The sequence below is a fragment of the Humulus lupulus genome, chromosome 1 (assembly GCF_963169125.1).
Source record: "Humulus lupulus chromosome 1, drHumLupu1.1, whole genome shotgun sequence".
Classification (NCBI taxonomy): Eukaryota; Viridiplantae; Streptophyta; class Magnoliopsida; order Rosales; family Cannabaceae; genus Humulus; species Humulus lupulus.
In genome coordinates, this window is record NC_084793.1 from 18,598,717 (window position 1) to 18,624,719 (window position 26,003).

A 26,003-nucleotide genomic window follows, 5' to 3' on the forward strand; every position below is an offset into this window, starting at 1 on the left:
CATTACTTAAGCTAAATTGTCATTGTTCATTCAAGTGAGCTTCATGTTTATTTACTGTTGTTGTTTGGAAATTAATGGCAGGTTATTAAGCTAGATTTAATACTGGAAATGATGCAAAAGAACACCCATTTTCTAGGTTGTTCTTAGTAAGTAGAATAGGAATATTTTACTACCTTGCATAACTTTGAGAATTGATGCTTAAATTATGTTCTTGAATCTGATTTAATATAGGAATATATTGGGTTAGATGATAGAACTTATTTCATGAGTTTTGGAAAAATCTCATGGGCTTGTAAGGAATTCTAGTTAACTCTGTGTGTTTTGCTGAAGTAATGATGTAACAACTGGGCAGATAAAACATAGGGGGGATTTAGCTATTCAAGTCTATCATTCCATAGATATTTTTTCTTGCAGTTAAGTTTCCAGCGTTTGTAGCAATATTTTAATCTTGATTCCAGTTTAATCATTTTATTTTAGTTCACAACATCCAATCTAATTATTTTCTTAAAATTCCAAATTATTAAATAATTGGTTTTACATTAAATTTGACTTGCAATCCCTGTGGAGACGATCTTACTTATCACTTTATTACTTGTTTGACGATTGCGTGCACTTGCGTATACAACTTTCACAACAACATGGGTTGGTGTACAAGCGACATCATAATCAGGTGGAAATCAGTGGGTTTGTAGACTCGGATTATGCTGGAGACCAAGACACTAGAAAGTCTACTACAACATATTACTTTCTTGTAAGTGGGAATTGTGTGAGTTGGAAGTCTCAACTACAATCTGTAGTTGCACTTTCAACTACTAAAGCTGAGTACATGACTGCTACTGAAGCAATCAAATAAGGTATTTGGATTCAAGGTCTTCTAAAAGAGCTACAAGTGTTCAAAGGAAAATCTACAATTTTTTCAGATAGTCAAAGTGCCATACATTTGTGTAAGAATCTAGTATTTCATGACCAGACTAAGCATGTGGAGATCAAGTATCACTTTATTCGTGACAAGAAAGTCCCCACAGAAGAGAACCTCGCTGATGCTGGAACTAAGATATTGCCATTGAGCAAGTTTAACTACTGCCTAAGCTTGCTCGGAATTGATCATGGATGATAGTTGATGGCTGAATTGGGATCCTTGGGAAGTTTAATTTATCTCCGCAATCCATGTTTAATGAAGACCAAGGTGGAAATTTGTTTGAATATTTGGTCTGCATTAAACATCATAATACATCAGTAAAGTTATGTTTTTTCTTCTAGTCTTGTCTACCATTTCGTCAGATGGATCTGCGTTTATTTCTGATATTTTTTTAAGTAAGATGACAGTTGTAAAAACCTCAAATAAATAAGTCTTATTATCTCAGTTGTTTGAAAGTGAGATGAGTACATATTTCATTTGTAATAATATGAGCTATTTTCAGAGAGAGAACTTGAGAGAGAAACACTTAGGTCTTGGGTGAGAGATTTCTTTGTACATGGTCAAGTGTACTTGGGGTTTTGCTTGGGTTCAAGACATTGTAATCCATCAAGTGTAGTGCAGAGAAGTTGTAATCTCCATTGCTGTTTCATAGTGCAGAGAAGAACATCTTAAGGGGAGTTCAAAGAGGATGTAGGCTCAAGTTATTTGAGCTGAACCTCTATAATTCTTTGTGTTTATTTTATTATTTTTTCTTGCTTATTTTTTCTATTGAATTTGTGCATGTTGTGTCTATTGGTTTGTTGATTTTGTGATTGTACATGAAGCTGATGTGAGGAAAGTGAATTCCCTAACATAAATATTTTAAAATATAGCTCTCTAAGGTAACCAATCTCGTTCGAATCATAACTCACACAATATTATTTATTTAATTATGTTCATCTTAATAGTCTCAATAATAATACTTTTGGGGAATTTTATGGTCTACTCGAAGGGGTGTACTAGACGTATTTACGGTAATGGGATGAATGTAAATTTTTGAAAAATTATAAATAATTTATCATAATAAAAATAAATTTTAAATAATTTATTACATGCTTACTTATTTTATTTTAAAATTATGTGAAATTGAGTGTTTGATAATTTATAGAATATTCTAAATAATATAGTACATTATATAGAAAAAAAATTTAGCAGGAAATGTATTGAGATGCAAAAAATACAAGAAAGTGCGCGATACTCCTTTTGGGAGGTGCACCGTATAAACTCTCAATACTTTTGTGTCGAGACAAAAGATAAAGTAAATTTTTTGAATAAATGAACCAATAGATATGGTCCGAAATGTCTACTTACTACAAAAATGGGTGACAATATAGGAATAGATTATCTAAACTAGTGTCTACTACTCTATAAAGCTGCTGCTATGGTCGGCTGTGACTCTGAGCTTTCTTTTTAGGGAACTGATTGGTATGGCTTAGAGATTTAGATCATATTTTCCCGATTTGGAGGCATACAATTTGTTTTTATTGGGGAGTGAAATTGTACTTGCTGCTCCCTCTTTCAATTCTTTTTATGTTTGATCTTTGAGCCTTTGAGTCCAAGTCCCAAGGATGTATGCACTGTACACAAGTACACAACTTTTGGAGGTTATGGGCCTTTTTTATGGACCATGGACCACTATCAATTCTCAACTATCCATATGAGAAGCCCAATAAGGGCCCAGTAAAGTCACCCTCTTCCAACTTTTATTTCATTTGTTGGTAGCTGTCTCACAAGTCATAACACAATAATTCCCCATCACTACTCATACACAATAAATGCATGACACTATTATGTCAATTCCTATCACCAAACCATGGATTTTTAAAATTGAATATAAATAACTTTCTTTATATATATGGCTTTCGTACTGAGTTTTGATTATTTACACTGTATCCAATATAATTGATAATAAAATAATATATATTATATTTTTATTACATGTTACGGTATTTTTTTTCTCAATTCACGTAAACACTCACATTTAACAAAGAATATTGAAATACCTTTACTTTTGACATTTTTTTTTGCATGCAACTGTCACTTCGATCTTCACATCATAGCCGTTCAATCAAAATACTTTATTGAACGGCTTGGATTGAAAGACAGGTGCATCCATGCCCATAAACGCATCGTTTTACTTTCTGTTGTAATTGTTGTCGTTTGATAAACAACATTGATTCGATCTAATTAATTGGACGTATTAATACTTTGTCACTCTTTCTTGACTAAGCCGCTTCCGGGCGAATCCTCTAATGTCTGTTATTTGCATTTATTAATAATCGTCAGACACAAAACTATATAAATATATATATGTATATATTTATACATAAGTCTTGACCTGATTCCATATGTGAAATAGTGCATGTTCACACTATGTCATTACGACATTAAACAATTTGCTTAAGTATACACACATAATTATTTATCTCCTAGATTAATAGGTAGGATTCTCATAGGTTAAAGCTAGTTAACATGCATTATGTCGATAACAATATAATATATAGTCTCCTTAAATAATATTATATATTATAATCCTTGAAAAGGACAAGATCTATATGTGTTTTTCTTAGCTTGAACTTTCGCAGTTTTACACATCTAATATTAATAAATAAATTCTGGAGAATTTTGATCTCTAAATATATTGAAACATGGGATATGGGGTATCCTATCTATTCTATAGCTTTATTTGAACTTTAAAAACTAGTCGGTGAGTTAGATATGCCTAGGCCTACCTAGCTTTCTTTTACTTAACCTAATTTAGTCACTACTTTTAATTAGCTTAACATTACAAATGGCCCATATAAGTGATCGTATGATAGTACTTTTAGAGTAATAACTAATAATGGTGTAAAAAGAAACAAAAGAGTTTTTGGATATAAACATAAAGACAAGAAAATAAAGCTTAAAAAAGAAAGAAAAAGAAAGGCATACAAACTTTACTTTATAGGGATTTTAAGAACATAATTCAAATCTCTTTGGTATTGCTGGTTGTAACGGCTACAGCATTTCAATAAATGTTAGCACATGCAATTGCACAACTCATATAAGTCATTTATGCATATTTTCATTTTTTTTTTCAAAAGAAATAAATAAAGTCATTTATGCTTGTAAAAAATTATATTTGTCGGTGTCTTTTTGCCAATACTTCTTCTTGTCTTTATCTTTTCAAATTTTATTATTTTATTTTCCTTTCTTTCTAATTATTGTTTACAAATAAAATTATTGTGTAGGGCAAAGCTCATAAAAGTGTGTTACTGACAAAAGTTGTGATAATTTAAATGTACGAGTGAAATTACGCAAATATATATATATATATATGAGAATTCTCCTATAGGGGCTTCACTTTAAGCCCTACTGGTAGGGCTCTCACTGTTCTCGATTCGTGAATACTTTTCGGCGCGATTTTTTTTATGACTGTGTATATTGTAGCTATTTAGAGCATCCTGCAAATTTTCAAAAAATTCTGAATAGTTTACAGTACCAAAAACTAGGTTCAAACATGTTGTTGCACGCGTGGCTAATTTTTTTTATGCGCATGGAAAGCAACATGTTTGAACCTAGTTTTCGGTACTGTAAACTATTTGGAATTTTCTGAAAATTTGTAGGATGCTCTAAATAGCTACAATGTAACTGTTCAGGGGTCGAGAAACAGTGAGAGCCCTACCAGTAGGGCTTAAAGTGAAACCCCTATAGGAGAATTGTCCATATAAGAGAATTCTAAAGTGCACCCTATGTTTTTGGGAGCATCGATGCACTATTTTTGGTACTGGAATAATTTTTGACGTAATTTATTTTTATGATCGTATACATTGTAGTTATTTAAAGCACCTCTAAATTTTCAGGAAATTTCGAATAATTTACAATATCGAAAATATGGTTTAAACAGGTTATCTTCCACGTGTATAAGAATAAAAAATTATGCGTGCAACAGACTATTTGAACATTGTACTCAACACAGTAAACTATTCAGAATTTCTCGAAAATTTACAGGATGCTCTAAATAATTATAATAGACAATCATATAAGAAAAATTCGCCGAAAATCATCCTGGTATCATAAAAACAGGATGGGGTGCACCAGTATACCCATTTTTAGGGGGTGCACCCTAGATGTATATATATCTTCTATATAAAAAGTGTGTAGATATCGAAATTTTTTTGTTTTAACGGTTTTTCATTTTTTTCCTTTAGCTTTAATAGAATATTCTTATATTTAACCGAACATTTTTATAAATAAATAAACATGACTTAAACTTAAATAATTAAACAAATTAAAATAAAATATTTTTGAGATATTTTACAATGATAATTATTTATAAATAATAAAAACATACGTTTTATAATTTAAATATAATTTAATTAAACTTAAACTTCACTTATTATAATAATATCATATTAAACATATTATATATATAATCTACAATCAACTAGCAACACATTTCTTGTAAAAAAAATAGCAAATAACTTAAATTTAAAATCCACCGATATAAACATATAATATATAATCTCTTGTTGTCACTGTCAAACTCAAAAACTATAACAAACATAAACTTAAATAAAAATTATTTATTTATTTATTTAATTAAAATATGATATTTTTAAGATATATTATGATAATTTAAATAATTAAATCATGTTTATTTAAAAATAATAAAGCCAACCCAATACTACAAACTGCATAAATCACTCAACTTTCTCTAACATATATAAAATACAAAAATAAGAAATACCCACTAATCAAAATACCCTATTCTACATAAACATGTATAAATATGAATATAAAAATAAAAATGATGCAAAAGGGTACCTAGACCTTGACCTCAACATTGTTGATGGTGTCACTACTCTTGACCTTGAGAGTGATGGTCTTACCACGGAGGGTCTTAATAACGAAAATCCACATCTTTCTTCTTCTTCTACTACTACCACTACTATGTCTTCTTCTTCTAGTTTTGAGGGTTTGAAAAATTTAGTGGAACCAAGTATATTTGTATCATTTTTTTTATCTTATAAATTTGTGTGATAGTCTATTTTTTATCAAGTGATTGAAACTTTTTTTCTTCACCAAATGACATTGCAAGATACATTAAAAGTTAAAAATAGTTGATGCATGTATAATTCTCTACACTATGACTTGTTATATTATTATTTTATTCTATTATTAATTTATTTTTAAATATTATTGTAATTTATATATATATGTCATATAGCCATGTTTATGTATTATATATATATAGATTATTGATATAAATATTTATATATAGTATAGAATTGTAATTTATTCTATTATATATATATATTTTTAAAAAGTAAACCAATTTTTATTAAATATTAGACAATATTTTACCCTAAATTTTTTAATACATTTATATATTATATTAAATATTTTTTACTTATTTATTTAAAATTTGTATGATAATTAACCTAAGCAAACTTGCAATACAAGATTATCTATATATATAGGAGTGAAACTTGTGAAAAGGTAGAAACAAAAGAAATGATAGTGGGCTTTTGAAACTCATCAGGTCCATTAATGTTCGAAAAGCCCAACATTGAATGTTCGAGAAATATATGTAGTGTGCTTTTATAAAAAAAAATTTCTCCCTACACATTTTTTCAAAATAGACTCTTTATAAATTTTTAAAACAAATTTAAGTACAATTTTATTCCTTAACAAGTAATTTTCTTTAAAAAAAATTTATCCACCATTTTAATTTCTTATGTAAATTTTTTTAAACAACTTTGATACGTGTAAAAAAAAAAACTTAATCACAATTTTTTTAAAGAAACATAAATAATTAAAAAAAATCATCTCATCAAAATCAAAATCATTAGGTAAATCATAGAATTCAATATATTTTCACGCTATTAAAAACTCAAATATATATATAAAATATTATTAAAAAATAACTAATTAATATATAAATAATATATATTAGAGGTGTACTGAAAAATATATTTGATTATATCTTAATATTAAATTAGAATATTGAAGTTAATTTATCAAAATAATATGTTTGATAATAATTATTTAATTAAAAAGAAAGAGTAGAGAAAAAAAAAGATAGAAACCAATAGTCACACCCAAATATAATTTAGTAGAGTTCTCACTTGTAATTTATTATTATTATTTAGAGAATAAAACACCAAATTCGTTAATAGTCAAATCTAAAGAAAAGGAGTTACACTACGAAGGGATCTGTTCTGATGTTGGACTAAAAAATGTTATCCCTATAAATAAATATATTTAATTAGCAAAAAAATATATATTTAATTTTGGATTTATTATTGAGAAGTTAAAGATGGACATGCTAATAAAAATCTAATATAATAAATGAGATTTTAGTTTACCAACCAGCACTAATACACGATTATCTTCATTAATTTCTATATATATATATAAATATGGATTGCGTCATGATATGATGCATGGGATTTGGTAGCCAGCTAAGATTATTAACAAAGTATTTTATTACAAATTTACAATAACGTACGTAATTAATTAACGTAGCACAACCTACGAATAATTCGTTTCATTTCATATTATACAAATATGAATATGATTGTTTTTTTCTCCAATATAAATTTCTTAATGCCAGACCCAATATAAAGTTGTTTATATATATATATATATATATAAACAAGCCATTATTACTCCGGGGGCTACGTGATCACATGATATATAATTAGTAGCACGGTCAAAGGTCCAAAATTTATATAAATGATTATTGTCTCAACAATTAGTTACGTTGTTGGAAGAATCGAGCCATCTTGGAAGCAAGATCGAGCAAAGTCAAATTTTGAAAAAGGAAGAAACGTTTAGGGTTTTGATTACAAAATTTGCTTTCGGGAAAAGGCAGCTACAGAAATTTTTTAATTGAGATTGTTGAGAGTGATATATGAATATTATTTTGATTCAATGTTCCACACACAATACAAAGCCCCACAAACCCTATATCTAGAGTCATACTACTGACATATCAGATATACCTAAAAATCAAAAGAAAAATCAATAACATTGTTGCTTAGTCAAAGATGCACGAAGAAACCCCCCAAAAGCTACTATTTTCTACTCTTTTCTTTCATACCATTTTTCTTTTCTTTTTTTTTTCTCTCAAAAAAAAAAATTTAAATAAATAAACCTTGCTTTTCTTGAACTCTCTTCCTCTCTTATAAAGAAAAGTTTCACAAGAGTTGTGTGTGTATCGATATCTCCTCCTTCCATACATGTATGAGTTTGAAAATCAGCCTGACATTTTGTCACCTTAACCAACTAGCAATGGGTGCTCTTTTTCAAACCATTTGTATTTTTTATTTTTATTTTTTTGGGAAAGGAAAAGTTTAACTTTACTTTTTATAGGGTAATTAATATTTAGATTTGAATATATTACCATGTCACGGTGGTTATTGTGGAATGTGGAGGAGACTCATTATTGCTACTTATATTGCTTATTAATTTTTAGATTAAACAATGTTTATATAGTAAGGTGCAAAATTAACCCCACAAACAAGACCCTTTTAATAGGTTTAAAATCTTATCTCTTCTTCTTATTGTCAAATAACGTCACATAACACATTCACTAATATTTTTCCACATGAGTTACTTTTCTTATTTAGCCCCATGAAGTTGGTGGATCAAGTTAAATGTGCATAACATAACATAATCTCCATCTATTCACCTCCATACATTGTCGGTTATTCTTTATTTAATCATGGATTCCACTTCATACACATATATATAATATAGTATAGGTATATTCATATTTTAGTCTATGTACTAGATATAATATTATTCATATCACTCTCTCGGATCGGCCAACCTCTCCATTATAATATTTTTTGTCTACGTGATATAATGATCAAAGCTCCAAATGTCTTGATATGGGCCAATATCATGGTACACATTGCTTGAAAATTGAATTAGAAATTATTAACTTGGCCACATAAGGCTGCTACTCAAACACAGACAAAGGAAGCAACAAACAAAGCTAGAGTTGTTTGTTGTGAACATTAAGACCCCCTTTCTTTTTCTTTTTCTTTTAATTATTTTACTATTTTTCTTCGTGAACCCAAAAAAAATAAAAAATAAAAATAAAACTTTAAAGGAGTAACTACTAAAGAAAAGAAAGGGTACATTCAACATTGAGACAAAGTCACCAGAAGTGTTCAGGTGGTCCAAAGACCAGCTGAAGTCAGTGGTCTCGCGCGCACTATTGATAGATACAACTACTCTTCAAGTCATGACACTGTTTTTAATTTTATATAATAAAGTCTCTCTCACAAAGTGTGCCAATTAATTTTTGATTAAAAGATTTTTGGTGGGTCACTGTGCGGATATTGAATAGACAAGACCACATAGGTAAAAATAATCACTAAAAAGCCCTTTGGATTTTTCTTGAATTTGGCCTTAAGCGTGTGATGAGAGTTTTATTTTATCCGGCTCAGACGGCAGGTTATACTGATGTGAAATCAATAAAAATATGTATGTATGTATGTATGTTTACAAGGTGTTTGCTCAGAAGCTTCAGAGAAATCATTTATATAACTATTCAAACTAATAATAACAAGTTCAATACAGATGGTCATTCAATCCCATCCATATATGCATTCAACATTATGGAAGTGTGCTTTGTCATTTCTAGGAGATTACACTTACTTAATATATTAAATGAATGGACTTTGAAAATTGGGGCATTTTTAAAGTAACATGCTTGCTTGGCTGTCTTTTTTATATCACAATTCTCCGTAACTTTAATCATCACAAGTAGACACAACTACTACTACACAAACGAGACACTGCCATCTTAATCACTCTTTTTATAATTTTGTGCGTGGTGTAGATATTATTCAATTTCAAATCAAATCACAAACATACATACGTATCCAATTCAAATTACATCAGGTACTTAATAATACCAACACTGTGTAACGCTCTAATTTTTTAAAATTTTTAGTTTTATCGTTACGTGAGTAAAGTACCAAAAAACTAAAGAGTCTCAGCTCTCAAGTGTGTCCATCCATGTCACTTTGCCGAAAGCTACAAAACAAAGGGAAGCAGTTGAGAAGTTGCAGAAGCAAGAGGACTCAGCATCAAATACGAGAAAATGAAGTGCTTTTGGATTTATGTGCACCTCCACACCATTTAATTAACCATTAAGAAATGAAGAAATAACAATAATAATAATAACAAAAGGGTTGTATTTAATTTTTATATATTTATTTTATGGTCAATGAAATGAGCAATGGTTTTCACATGGTTTGCACCATTGGTTGCAGAAGGAGCCGCCCCAAGGAGTGAAATGGCTCGTGGGTTGTGGTGGGTGGGCAGCACATGGGTCCACCACCATCACCATAGGCTTCCCACATTGCTTGCCTCTCTGTTCTTTTAAGCACTAACTCTCTTATTATTAACTATGTTTTCATAACCCTAAAAAAATAAAAAAATAGAGTAAATATATATAGAGATATGATCTTTGAAATGGCATAGGGAAATGAACTTTCAATGAAGAAGTTTTTTAATTTTGTATGAATTTTGTTGTTATGTGTATGTTGATAATATAGAAAAAGGAATATTTTTTTTTCTTTATTTTCTTTTCCGTGATTTGGGATACAATGTTGCTGTCTAAATGAATTAGTACTTAGTAGTGTCGGTTTAGCATATAATGGCCCTCCAATCTATATTGTCATGTGCAAAGTTCAGAGATTTATATGTATGTGTAAACCTTTTTCCTAGGAATTTCAAGTTGCAAAAAGATGAGATAAGGATGGAAGAGAAGAAAAATTAGCTACAAAACAAAGAAAATGACATGTCCTACAGTTACAAGTTACAACTATTATTATACACAACATTACAATCGTGACATGTAGAGTCTGTCCCAAAATATAGTTACTTTATTACTTTTCCTCTCAATGAATGAATTTCCATTACAAGGTCTTAGTTGGTCAAATATATTGATTACTATAACAGTTTTGTTATAATAATTTAGAAGATAAATAAGTGTTTTTCGTAGAAGTTTCTCATATTTGTGAGAAACCCACTTGGAGATTTCTCAATAAAAACCAATTTAGCTTTACAATACTCTTCATCATCATGATTCATGAAAACGTGTCAACTATAATTATGGGAAAGTGATAACTAAAGTCATGATACAGTGTTTTTTAACCACTACATTCTTCATATAGAGTGAATCAATAATTTGTTCTTTGTGGAATATCTACTAACCTATAAGTCTACATATTCATATTCATATCCTACAATTATGGACCATTTGGCGAATATTAATTGCATAGTACTTTCTTTCTTTTATTTATTTATTTATTTTCCTTTATAGTACTATATTTATAGGTTTAAATCACACAAGGTGCATGATATATTGCTTTCTTCACAAGGACAAAGTGCCACCAATAATGGGAAAGTTTTACTTCATTGTCTTATTTATTAATAATATTCATAAACATATTCACAAGATAAATGGTAAGTGCTTGAAACATGGTAATCATAGTGCCTAAGTGATTTTTAATTTGAAAAATACTAATTTACAGTTTTATAGAGAGTTTAACACGTGTTTTTTAATTTAATTTTTGAAAATAAGTAACTAAATACATATTTAAGTGGATCTCATCCATTTAATATTTTAGAATTTAAAACCAATCAAAACGGCTTGTTATAATAGTTGAAAATATTTACCAAAATTCGTTACTAGTGGGGATACGAATTTGTTATAGATGGATTGAAAAACAGAAACATCAACAAGATAATACACATACACTGTAAAGTTTATAATTCAAGAATAAGAATAAAAAAGAAACCATAAAGACACAAGGAAAAGCAAGAGAGAGATAGATGAAGAAGAGGATCCTATTCTTCAGCCTTTACAGATGACTAAACTGACAAAATCTGTGATTCTCTCTAAATATATATAAATACGGAAACTGACTCATTCACAGAGCTGGCTCTCTCCACCTTCTCACACCCACTTGGAATTCAATTTTTCCTTAATTCAATTCAATTCAATTCAAAACAAAACAAAACAAACGTCTTCTGATATCTCTGACCCGATAGTTTAGTCACAAAATCTGCATGTGTACGTCGTTGCTTACCGCTTCCCCTACACCTTTCTTTAATACATTATTTTCTTCATTACATTTAAAAACAAACCCATAAAAGACAGGGAAAGTAGTTCCCTATCCCTATTCTTTTTCTTACTTTTTCAAAATTCCTTTTTTAATTTTAAAGTGGGGTCTACATACTTTAATTAGTCTCTACTCTTATTATTGTTGTGTTATTAAAAAAAAAAAGTAAAGCCCAGCCTACATTATATATATACCCCGTTTCTACTCCATCACCTTTGTTTTCTATATGTTATGTTTATGAGAGAGAGCTAGAAGGTTGAGAGAAAGATTGGATTTTTTTCATCTGTAAACGAGTTTAGTCTTTGGTTTGAAGAGAACCCATTTGAGTATATGAACCAGTGAGAAAAGGGTCGAGCTCGTTTCAAGAGAAGGATTTGATTTTTGGCTTTGGTGATCGTTTAGAAATGGCTATTCAAGCACAGTTGTATCAGGATAATCTTGGGTTTCCTTTGTTTGGTTCACAGGATTTGATGATGATGCCGGTTCCGGATGTTGTTAATGGCTGTGGTGCTAATAATAGCTTTGGTTTTAATCAGTTTTGTTTCAATGTTCCTCAAAAAAATCAACAACAAGTTCTGATGCCTGAGTTGCAGAATCTTCAACCGAGAAACGACAACGTTTGGTTCGATAACACTAAAAACAACACTAGTAATACAATTACTCCTACTCCTTCAACAATGGCTTTTTCTCATAGTGTAATGGATCAAGTTGAGAAGCAAAGACAAGAAATCGATCAATATGTGAAATTCCAGGTACGAGAAGTCTTCAAATTTTTATGTAACGTAAATCGCTTGGTCACATTGTTTATGGATTGTTCTTATATAATAAGATTATAATATATTGTTGGTATACTTTTTTGGTTACAGAATGAGAGATTGAGATTATTGATTCAAGAGCAAAGAAAGCAACAATTTTTATCGTTAATAAAGAAAGTTGAGCCTAAACTATTGGGACTACTGAGATATAAGGACGAAGAACTATTTCAAGCAACGAAGAGATCAATGGAGCTCGAAGATTTACTGAGAAAGTTAGAAACTGAGAATCAAATATGGCAGAGAGTGGCTCAAGAGAACGAAGCCATGGTTATGTCATTGAACAACTCACTAGAGGAAGCTAGAGAGAGAGCTCTGTGTTGTTTCAACAATGGCGCCGAAGACGCCGAGTCTTGTTGTGACGTGGGTATGGAAGAAGAAGAAAACAGGGAAGTAGCAGGACAGGAACAAAACGACGACGTAATAGTAGTAACAGAGGAGAACAGAGAACACAAAACGACAATGGTTTGCAAAGCCTGTAATTCTCGAAGCTCGAGCGTTCTTTTCCTACCTTGCAGGCACCTTTGTTCATGTAAAATTTGTGAACCCTTTCTCGATTCTTGCCCAGTGTGTAGAACTACGAAGAAGGCTAGTATAGAGGCTTTAATTTTCTAGGCTACTTTCCCGGAAAAACAAGAAAGAAAATTGTAAAAAAAAAAAAAAAAAGCTTAGATTTTAAGCATAGCTGATGATCATTAAGGATATGGATGCACATAAACTGATAACACCCCATTTTCGATGCAAGGATTGGTTTTTTTTTTTCCTAAATTAAAATATTTTATTTATTTATTTATTTATTTGTTTCTTTTTAGGGACTCTGAACATGGATTTGTTTTGTACCTTAAACAACCAAAATGAATTGAGCCAGAGTTTTTAGTACATTAAAGAGCATCTTTACTTTTCACAGTGTTGTTTATGTTTACAGTATCCCAACTTTTTTTATTTTGAACTTTTTAATTTATTGGCATTGATATCAATTATCAGATTCTATCAACTATTGTTCAGCATTTTTGGCGGTATTGAATATGATTGACAGAGTGAGGCATTGAAAGCAATGTCAGATGAATTTTGCCTAGCTGTGATGAACAGAAAATGCCATGAAACTTTCCTAAATTCAAAATTAAAATAATTAATGGTATTTATGTTTAAACGTTTCTAGATATAACACTACAAAATTGAACGGAAAATGACACATGTTACAGATAAGATACGACAAAGGAAATGAACGTTACGTTTACATGTATTTTCAATTTTAATTATTTTTTTAAAAAATAAGTGATATTATATAAATGAACAAGATTAATTTGTCATGATTAGAAAAAAGCAGTCCAAAAATGGATTAGTTGGGGATGTACCAAAAAGGAGGTGGGTGGCGTTGACAGGAGATTCTGGTCCCGGGGGGTCCTCCCTATTAATCCGCTGCTTTTCTCAGTAATTTTCTTTTCTGTTTTTTCTTTTTTTTTTTTAATAAATTACAAAAATTACAGTGGAGAAGTGGCGTGGTTGAGGTGATATGGGTCCTTTTTTTTTGTTTTTGTTTTATTTATTTATTGAATAATTAATTCGAATTTATTGTGAGTAGTGTACACGATCCAACGTGTGTGTCTGTGATGATACTGCACTATGGTCATTCTGATACGTCTACGTGGAGTGGGACCCACTTGGGATTTAGTTCTTGGGGACCAATTTTTGATAAAATATTAAATTTGGTTTGGTTTTATTATTAATATTATGAAAGTGTGAACATGTGAATATGAATATTAAAAAAAATGAGTGAGTAGACAATAGATAATCACGTGGATTTTGACCGGTTATTGGGCCGGGTTATGGCGTGTGAGATTCCCAATAGTATTATTTTTCTTTTTTGGCAGAGAAGAAAGAAAAGAGAGCTTTGAAAAATCCAAAATTGTGAAGAGTTTCAGGATTAGTCTAACTTAAGTCTTTGTTTTAACCACTCGAACAAGGATTGTTGATAAGGATTAGCTCTTTCTTTTTTTTTTCTCCCCTATATTTCTTTTTTTCTTTTGACAAAATGACAAGGATGAATATGATGTTTCTTTTGGAAATTTGTTTACCGACCATATTGGGCCAATCGTCATTTCATGTAGGCCCATAGACAAGGCCCTAAACGATAACTATACTCATACTTTGTTGAAATCCTACATTTTAAAATTATGAAACTTCCAATTCAAAATTAAAATCGATATGATCACATGAAAATGATTTTGCTTTTCTGTTTGAGATTTTGTTTTTTGAAATATGATTTTTGTATGAAATTAATCATATATTGAATATATATGCAAAGAGATACTTTGTTAGAATTCCTACTTTTTACAATAAAAAAATTCCAATTTAAATTAAAACTAGTAAATAGCCCGCTTTTACGCAATTATTTTTATAAAAATTGTAAATTATCAAAATAAATATATTTTAAGTAATCAATATCTTTAAAATAATTGATATATATTATAATTATTATAGATTTTTTCTATTAATTAATTAATAACAATAAATTAGATATTTTTATTATATATTTAATATTCATTATACACATCATATTACATTGTTTTTGTATTTTTGTTTAGGATAATTGTGGAAAAAATAGATCATTTTTAAAATATGATTTTATTCCAATATATTAAATATCAAAAATTGTAAAACTAACTAAATAAATAAAACCGCAAAAGAGAAACTTTTTTATTAAAATTTTTTTTTTTTATATAAAATGCTATTTTTTGCTAAAAAATTATGTTTTTACGGCCAAATATTTTTTTTTTAATTTATTGTTTTATGGAAATTTTTATGTTTTTACGATTTTATCTTTTTAGAGAGTGAATAACAAGAGTAAAAGCTTTAGACTAGAGTAGTCTTGGAGTACCTTTTTCCATCTCTGGCAAGATCAGAAAATAAACCTTTACCTTTGTTGGTCTTCCAGGTAGTCTAGCCCTCAAGATTAAACCATCAAGAAGAACAAGCTTCTTCAGAAGATTGAAGTCGACGAAGTGTCTAGTGGGGCGAAAAAGTAAAGGTTTGTTATTGATTGTCCATACACATGGGTGTTCTAACGATTATTACCGACCATGGTATTGGCATGAAATAATGATTTGATTGTTGTAGTCAACTATTGGGGTCATCCAGGTTGGTTGCGAGTCAATCATGCATACGTATTCTTCGTCAGACTTGCTAATACTCGTGGTCGAAAGAAACTCCACTGGGACCACAATTTGTGTATCGACCTCGTTAGATGTGGCGAGCCTGGCCAATGTGTCTGCATTTGAATTTTGTGAGCAATAGACTCATTTTAAAGTGTTTGAATTTCAACTTCCACCAACCCCATGGTTGTTACCAATGTTTAATTGGATGTTGATAGATTTTTTTTTGTGTTGTTTTCACGTTGTAAGTTTTTTATTTTGTGTTTTCACGTTGTTTTTATGTTTTTTTTGTTGATGTTTAGTTTGTCCAGTAAGTTGTTTTTCTTAAAAATTGTATTTTCGTAATTATGAAATTTTAAAAATCATATTTTTAAAAATAAAAAAAAACCGTAAAAAAGTAAAATAAAAAACAAAAAAAAATATGTACTTAATAAAAAATCTCATATAAAGTCACAAACTTCTGTTCTGTTATTGGAAATATTTGTTGGAAACCGAATTAATTTCTTATTAATTAGATTGGATAACATGATCTCACCAAACATGATTGAAAGAAAGATCAGTAATCATTTTTTTTAATTGAAAAATTAACTGAATTGGATATTACTTTAATTTAATCAAACTAAATGAAGATTTTGAAAATATTATTACTATTTTAGATTGGATAAAATTTAGACTAGAAAGAAGGAATTGATTTGAATAAGTAATCTAGGAATGATCTAACCTGAAAAGGAAGTTCTTGGCCGTGGTATAATGCTCTAGTTGATTACCATTTGTCTCAATGAAGCTCCATCTTCTTAGGGCATCTGAAATTTTTATTTTAATTCTACGTTTAAATTAATTTACAAGTGGTAATTAGTTAGTGTGAATTGGTATTAATTTTTCCAAATTGAAGGCTAAGAAAACCTGAAGAAGTTAACAACGCAGAAAATTCAACTTTTATTTTTGCTTTTATTTAAAATTTAAAAAAACTTCGTGACACTTAGAAAATTCAATTCAAAATTTGACATAATTAGCAATGTGACATTTCAAATATTGAATTGTCACGTTTGACAAAGTTAAGGGATTTCTGCCTTTATTTGTGTTGTTTTTTTTTGTACGATTATATCTTTGTTTAGTTTTAGCTCAGTAAGCAATGCCACGGTCATAACTATTTTAGTGAGCTTAGTTTTAGTGTTTTTTGGTAAAAGGTTTGCAAAACAAATAATAATAGTAATGATTTTAGCTTGTTATCTAATTTTAATCATTTTGTCACATTATTTTTATGATGGTGTGTATTGTAATTATTTTAAATATTTTATAAAATTTTAGAAAATTCTAAATAATTTATATCGTCGAAAGTAAAGTTTCAATAAATTACGAGTATAACAAATTATTTAAATTTTATAAAATACTTTAAATATCTACAATATACATATTCGTAAAAAATACTGCACCAAAAATAATCTAAATATATATAAAAAAGTCGTACAAAAAATTATCCAAATATAAAAAATTAGAAACAATTTTTAGTATCTTTAATATTTTATTCTATCATAAATAATAGTTAACACTTGTCCTTAATTTAAAAAAAATAATATTATTATCTTACATTTAAAATAAGAATATGATAAATAATTGTAAATTTCAAATTCTACTGTTATTCTTTTTCCTTTTTAGATGATCAAGTGCTACATTAGCTTCAATAAAAAAAAAGTGCTACATATTAATGATTATTTTATGATTAGTCTATGTTGTGTATGTTGCATGGGTCCCACGAAATTCAAATATTAAAATGCAATTTAATAGTTATGAGCCCAAGAATAATTACTCGAGATGATAACAACCTCAAATCATTATTATCAGGGTAATTATTATTTTGAATTCTGTATTTTGGTAAAGATTATTTATCGGATATCGTGTTTCGTTAAATAAAGATTTTGATCATATATTTTGTAAAATGAAACAAAATGATACTATACACCAAATTTCAGTCAAAATATTTTTTACTATGACCAGATTGCCCTTATATTTTTAAAATAATTGATTTAGTAAATTCAAAATGAATAAAAAAAATTTAAAATAATAATAAAAATCATATTTTAATTAAATTAAACTTTAAAATAATTATAATGAAAAAAAATAAAATTAACCCTAAGCACTAATCTTAAAACCTAAATTTAAATCATAAACTTAAAAGCATTAATAAAATTAATCTAGATAAGAATTAAAATTAAAAAATTATCTATTTCTTGACCCATATTTCTTCAAACAAAAAAGAACATTGAAAAATCAAAGATTAGTTAAACTTAATTCTCAAACCAGTTTAAAAAACAGAACCTAGTTAATTCACAAATCCAACCATCTTTCTACCTCCAACACCTCAATCCAACCACTCAATAGCGTCGACAACATCCCCGACAATACCCATCTCCTAATCAAAAACTAGAAACACATTCAATAATCCTAGAAATCCAAATATGAACTCAAAAACCATAACTTTAAACCAAATATTCGATTAAACAAATCCCACAAAAGCTAAAAATCTTCCAAAATGAAGCAGTGGGAGACGGAGAGCATTCATTTTGTAAGATTCAAATAAAAAATTGTAGTAATAACAGGGAAAACTCATCAACAAACACAAACACATATATAATCATCACAAAAAATAATTGTTAAGAACAAAACCCAGTCAAGATCCATTTCCATGAGTGTAACGCTCAAATCTCCAGGGACCATTACGGTGTGCTTTTTAAATAGTGCTAAACTCGTTAATCGGGTCATTTGGCCATAATCGTGTAACTAAGTATGATTAGCGGTTTAAGATTAAAAAGTTTGGTTAAGATAAAACGTGTCACTAAAACGTTTATTGTATACATTGGGATCCCAAAAATATAATTTAAAGGTTTATTGCAACAAAATATTTACAACCAGTCGACCTAAGCGGCAAAATAGGGTTTAACCCTAGTTCCTTTTTAAACCCCCGGCCGTGGCAGTCGAGCAAACGCATATGTACATATCATCACCTAAGCTCTCCAACTCAAGAATGGTCCAGCTTTCTTTTGCCTTTACCTACACCACATAGCACCCGTGAGCCAAAGCCCAACAAGAAAACTCAATATGCTCATTAACAAGTAATAACATGTTACTAAGTCATAATAAGCATGCCTAGCAGTAATAACCCTACTCATGCATGCAAGCAGGTACAAATAAATGTTTGTGAAGTCCTGCGCTCTGAGTAGATGACTAATAAGTCTCTCGCTCTGAGGTAGATGACTAATAAGTCATTCTTTAAATTGTTGACTAATAAGTTACTTCCAAATAGATGAATGGTAAGTCTATCTCGGTCAGATGACTGATAAGTCCATCTCGGTCAGATGACTATTGAGTCTATCCCGGTCAGATGACTGATAAGTCTATCTCGGTCAGATGATTGATAAGTCTTTCTCTGTCAGATGACTAATAAGTCCATCTCGGTCAGAAGACTGATAAGTCTATCTTTGTCAAATGACTGATAAGTCCATCTCGGTCAGATGACTGATAAGTCTATCCTGGTCAGATGAATGATAAGTCTATCCCGGTCAAATGAGTGATAAGTCTATCTCGGCCAGATGACTAATAAGTCTATCTCGGTCAGATGACTGATAAGTCTATCCCGGTCAGATGACTGATAAGTCCACCTCAGTCAAATGACTAATAAGTTCATCTCGATTAGATGACTAATAAGTCTATCTCTGAGGTCCCATACCCTCCTAGCTAGAGCTGTAAATACGGGCCGGGCTTTTGAGCACGGCACGAAACCGGCACGAGCCCGGGAGGCACGAGCACGACACGGCACGAAAAAATATGGGCTTGGGCCAGGCACGGCACGAAAAAATATGGGCTCGGGCCAGGCACGGCACGACACGGGCTTAGCACGGCACGGCACGACAAGCCCGAAGGCACGACACGAAAGCACGAACAAACTAGCCCGAAAGCACGACACGATAAAAAACCCGATATTTTGACATTAATAATCATAATAAATTTTTATTTGTCAATAATTAATAAATTAAAATGATAATATATGTCTTATTTTTTTCAATGTTTATATTTTTATAATTATATTCATTTATTTTAAGATTTGTTAGATAAATTTTTAACATTTATTAGTAGGTATTAAAATTCTAATAATTATCTTTGATATAATTTTGTGTAAAATATTGTTAAAAAGTATATAAAAATATCTAAAATTATAATTTAAACAAAGAAATGTATTTGGTTTGGTGGTAAGTCCATTGATGGTGAAAGAGGAGGTGGAGGGTTCAATTCTCCATCCTCACATTTTTTGGCAAAAAAAAAAGTGGGCCTAAAAGTGGGCCCGAATATAGAAAGTGGGCCGGCCCGAATAAGGAAAGTGGGCCGGCCCGACTTGGGCCCGACACGGCACGAGCACGGCACGAGCACGGCACGACATGGGCCGGGCCCATGGGCCGTGCTGGGCCTACTCTTTCAAAAATGGGCCGGCACGAGCACGACACGAATTGAATATGGGCTGGGCCCGGCCCGACCCGAATTTACCGGAGGCACGAAAAATGTGGGCCGGGCCGGGCCGGGCGGCCCACATTTACAGCTCTACTCCTAGCCATGTGACGTGTAGGTCACCTTAGCCTTTCCGGCTCTGGTTCTAAGTAACTAGCCTTTAGACTAGACAAGCGCTTTTAGTTTTCATCGAACTTGAGGTCGGTCCGGCATTAATGCTCATGATGAGTCATTCAATGCAGATGTTGATTAGATCTAATCTTTATTAGCTTGCGCTAAACACGCTAAAACCATCCTTGACTCATAAGTCAATTCCATACGAGCAGTGCTCGGTACTACTGCCGAACTTGACTAGTAAGTCACAACTTTACAGTTAATACCGATACCATTGTCGATTATGACTAATAAATCAGTGCCATTCATAAGTGAGCAAGATTTTCTAAGCATTTTATATGCAATCAATGTCCACATTTAAACACTCAACATACCTCATGAATAACCATGCATGTCCCATATGGGGTGCGGTTTTCTTACCTTTGGTTCGAGCGAGAAATAACAATTGAACGACCCTTGAGAACGATCGATTCTTTAATCCCTTAGCGGTCACCTAGTCATAACCAAATACAATCTCCGATTAATGAAATCCACAATCATAGGGTCTTGACCTAAACCTCACTCCCGGGACCCCGAATTGTACCCAAACGGTGAGTAGATTCAATCCCGAGCCTTAGGAATTGAAACCCCGAGCCAAAAATCCTTAAATACACCCAAAACATGCATTTGAGAAAACAGGGTAGCGCTATAGCGCTATCCCTCTAGCGCCCCGGCGCTACAACCCAGGGCATTTTGCCCTGGCTAACGCTGTAGCACTACCCTTTGGGCGCTATGGCGCTAGGAGCATGCAGAAATGGCCCTGGTTCTTCCTCCTTCGAATCCTCCATTTCCAACCTGAAAAACAAGCTTCCAAACTCCATTTAAACCCCCAAATGAACCCAAATATCATCTACACATATCCAAGGCATCACAACCCAAGTAACCCTAGCCAAAACTTCCATCAAACTCTCAACTTTCCAACTCAAAAACCAAACTGAAACTCCAAATGAAAACAGAGCAAGAACAAGAGACTCTATGGTTTAAAACTCACCTCAATCTCAGCAACACACCCTCTTCAATGGTAGAACCCAACCCTAGCTTATCACAGCTTGGTTCCCTAGCTTGATTCCTCAAAAGAATCTTCAAAATCCAAAGAGAAATGATGTACGGGAGAAGGAAGAGTGTAACGCCCTACTTCCTTAGAGCCATTACTAAGTGAGTTTAAAATGTGCATTCAACTCGCTAATCGAGAGTTTAGGTCAAAAAATGTAATTAAGCCATAAACAGAGTTATAAACCTTGAAAATAATTCCATTTACTGCAAATCATAAAGTGTTTGACACTTGGGATCCCAAAATACTGTTTAGAAATATTTACAACATATAGGTACAAACCAAGTCGACTAGACGACAAAATCTAGGTTTTAATACAATCATCTCTCAAAACCACTGGCTGTGGCAGCCAGGAAGGCCAAACATGTACGCGTTGCTTCACGCTCTCCGTACTCATGGTTGGTCGATTTTTCCCTTGCCTTTACCTGCACCACAGAGCACCCGTGAGCCGAAGCCCAGCAAGAAAACCCTCACAAGCAGAAAATATATGCATAACAAACACATAGCATATAAACAGGCCATCAATAGGCTAAATACATACGGCCAAGTTGTCTCAGGCGCTTTACCAGGCCCTGGGTTTGCGGTCCACACCGTGAGGATATCCCAGGTATCCTTTAGGGTCTCGCCCTGACAACTCGCATTCCACGTGCTCAACGCTGCTCCCGTCCCGTTGCCGCATTCGGCCTTGCACTACGTGTTTAACGCCGTTCCCGGCCCCTTGCCGTTTCCCGGCCTCTGTCGACCTTGGCCTGCGCCGTTCCCAGCTCTTGCCGAACATTTACATAATTGCATTCATAGCATAATAAACATATATTGAACACTAACAAATTCAATCAAAGGGCTACGCCCTGCAATTCAAACATATTGGGGCACAACCCTACATACAAGCTCTATGGGAACAGTGGTTTTCTTACCTGCGTCCCGAGTTCTCCGAGCACCGATATCCCGAGCACAGTCCTCTAACTTGAGCCTCGCCAAAACCCTAGTCACGACACATTAACCATATTCATCCATCAAGTTCTAATCCATTAAATAACTTTGAGCCATAACTCTAATTTCCGAGACTTTGAATTCTATCAATCTGGGTGATAAAATCCATCTCGAGCCTTAACCTTTGAGTTCCCAAGCCTAAACTCACTTAAAAACACAAAATGGCACTAAGAGTCGCGGCCCTATGGGGCCATGCCACGGCCCGCCCCCAAACCCGAGAGCACACCCAAAACAGGGCATGCGCGCTGCGGCCCTAGCTAAGGCATGCCGCGGCCCGCCCTTCTTCCAGGCCACCCAAATGCTTCAGAGGGCCGCGGCTCAGAAAGAACAATGTCGCGGCCCAACCCTTCAAACCCAAAAAAATCCTCCATTTTCTCTTCTAAAACCCAGCCAATCATCCTTAAAAATCAACCTAATAATCCAAACATTAATCACAGAGGTCTTAAGACAATCACAACAGCAAAACGTAACAAGAACTTAAACCAAAAACCTCATAAAACCCAAGATCAATCCTTCACCCAACTACATGCATACTCTAAGAAAACTAGCAGAAAATTCAAGCTAAACCTTGTAATTTAAAGCTTACCCTTGCTGAACTTAGTCTCTGAATTTGGTCCTTAAGCCTCAGGCTTCTAGCTCCAAAGATTCCCAGCTTCACTACTTAGTCCTTAGCTTGATTTCACCAAGAATTCTCCCAAGCTCAAATGGAGAGAAAGAAAAGAAGACAACTTCAAGAGAGAGAGAAGGAAAGAATCGGTTTCTGAAATTTCTAAACAATTCCAAGTTTTGTTTTATTTAACTTAAGTCTATAGGGTTACCTCAAGGCTCGGGGTACCAAAACGTCCCCGATGGCAAAATGGTAAATTTCCCCAATATTCCCTCCTAGACATTCTAACCTCAAATATATCTCAGAATATTTATTTTCATAACCCGATAACCCCATAACACATCTAATACCCAAAAATACCCCTCGACTCACCTTGAGTTGGATTCTCAACCCCGTTGTGACTTTTTGGCTAACCGCTCCACAGAACTGTCTCGGATCGTGCTGCACAAATATATATATATATCACATTTACGCCCTCAACGGGCTAAAATCACAAACATACCCCTAATATCCAAACGGGGCCCACATGCATATTTAACCCAATTAAACATGCACCTCTATCACATATTCACATAAATTCCCATATCAACATATTAAATCATTCATTGCCCTCCAAGCACGCTAATCAAGGCCCTAAGCCCTATTATCAAATTTGGGTCGTTACAAAGAGGATTGCTCTGTTTTTTCTACAGCCTTCTACGCTTTAATGGCTGAAAAATTTCCTTTCAGGTGAAAAGACCTAAATGCCCTCTGTACGCCCTAAATATCCGTGAGCTATTGGCGAGCTGGAAAAGGACCTAGAATTAAACTATTTTCATATTACGGTTCACTAATTAGCACTAATCTATCTTGTTTATTCGTATAATTACCTGGTGGCGAAGAACCGCGTCAACAGTTTAGTGCTTTCATTGAGAGGATCAACATGATGCTATCACAAAAACTTGATCATGGTGGTTACTTGTTTGAGACATGGTAACGAGGTGGATCAACATGATGGGCAGGAGGCCCACCATGCCGCCATATCCAATGAACAAAACCCCGAGATCCAGCAGCGACCGGGAAAGCAGCCTATGGGCCAGGGCGACACCGGGAGTTCGGCACCCCGGCTGCCAAATCCGAACCCGTATTTCCTGACGGCGATAGAGATGGAGAACATACAGTTGAGGAGTCAGCTGTCCAGAGCAAACAAGCAAATTGAATAAGTCTTGGCCCGGTTACCCTCTCTTACAACCGACGCTAACGTCGGAAAGAGGCAAAGTTAGACTCATAAGTCCCGCCGGGATAACCGGTCTAGGCCCAGCCGATCAGTCAGAGCCTCAACTCTGAGTTCTACCCCCACGTCACACCACCACCAGGAAACTGTGTTTGAGGAGTTTCCTAGGGCCAATCAGCGATTCAGCCGATCAGTCCGAACCTCAACTCCTAGCTCGGTTCCACCATCGAATGGACCCAGAAGGGCCCGAGGCAGCTCACGGAGGAGATCCGGGGAGGGCTCATGAAGCCCTCCTGCTTCGAGATTTCTTTGAGAATATGTTATGTGACAACAATCCTCAAGCTTCAACATCTCTAAAGGAGAATTTGTTATATGAGAACAATTCTCATGCTTCTACATCCAAAGTTGATTCTCAAGAGGAGAATTCTCAAAAGGATGTAAAACAACCCTTTGAACCTAGAAGAAGTCAAAGGCTTAAAAATTATAAAAGTCTAGTAGTGGATGAGATAGATTCTCAATGAATTTCATTCTACATGGTAGAAGGAAATAGAGAGGAAGTCATTAGGAAAATTCCTATTGTACTTCTCGTTGAGGATGATCCTAAGACTTATAGAGAAGCTATGCAGTCGAGAGATAGTGCATTTTGGAAAGAAGCCATCAATGATAAGATGGATTCCATTCTTTCCAATAACACTTGGGAATTGGTAGACCTCCCACCGGGGTCTAAGCCAATTAGGTGTAAGTGGGTATTTAGGAGAAAATACCACACTGACGGCACTATCCAAACCTTTAAAGCTAGATTAGTAGCAAAAGGGTTTAGGCAAAAAGAGGGTATCGATTATTTCGATACCTATGCGCCTGTTGCAAGAACAACTTCTATAAGCATTTTGTTCGCTTTAGCTTCTATACACAACTTGTATGTTCAACAAATGGATGTCAAAACGGCATTCCCTAATGGTGACCTCAATGAGGAGGTCTATATGGAACATCCCGAAGGGTTTGTCTTACCAAAATATGAGCTTAAAGTTTGTAGACTTGTAAAATCCTTATATGGATTGAAAAATGCTCCTAAGCAATGGCATGAGAAATTTGATCAAGCCATCATGTCTAATGGGTTTAGACATAACAATGGAGACAAGTGTTTGTATTCCAAAACTTGTAAGGGATATGTGATCATTGTTTGCTTATATGTGGACGACATGCTTATTCCATGTAATAGCATGAAAGGGATAGAAGAAACGAAGAGGTTTCTATCATCAACCTTCAAGATGAAAGATCTTGGAGAAGTTGATACCATACTTGGTATCAAAGTAAAGAAACATAGTGGGGGTTTTGCGTCAGGGTAAGCCCACTATGTTGAGATAGTATTGAACAAATTTAACCAACTCAAGGTTAAAGATGCCAATACTCCATTCGATCATAGTGTATAACTAGAGAA

At 32.8% G+C, this 26,003-nt stretch overlaps 1 protein-coding gene and 1 long non-coding RNA gene across 2 annotated transcripts; one reads left to right on the forward strand and one right to left on the reverse strand.

Annotated features, from left to right (window-relative positions):
- Positions 1-9,765: 9,765 nt before the first annotated feature.
- Positions 9,766-16,884, reverse strand: LOC133788294 (uncharacterized). Its single transcript, XR_009873180.1, has 2 exons — positions 16,776-16,884; positions 9,766-10,384 (listed from the first exon to the last, which is right to left on the reverse strand). It is a non-coding gene; the product is annotated as an uncharacterized LOC133788294 (long non-coding RNA).
- LOC133788286 (probable BOI-related E3 ubiquitin-protein ligase 3) lies at positions 12,295-13,806 on the forward strand. The gene is made up of 2 exons (XM_062225716.1): positions 12,295-12,842; positions 12,957-13,806. Exons 1-2 carry the CDS (start codon positions 12,495-12,497, stop codon positions 13,515-13,517), a joined length of 909 nt encoding a protein of 302 aa, XP_062081700.1. The 5' UTR covers positions 12,295-12,494; the 3' UTR covers positions 13,518-13,806.
- Positions 16,885-26,003: the final 9,119 nt, after the last annotated feature.

Excerpts from the sequence above, each read along its gene's own strand:
- LOC133788286 (XM_062225716.1), top strand. The coding sequence starts at position 12,495 with ATGGCTATTCAAGCACAGTTGTATCAGGATAATCTTGGGTTTCCTTTG. Across the intron at positions 12,843-12,956 it reads ATCAATATGTGAAATTCCAG|AATGAGAGATTGAGATTATT; the intron begins GTACGAGAAGTC and ends TTTTGGTTACAG.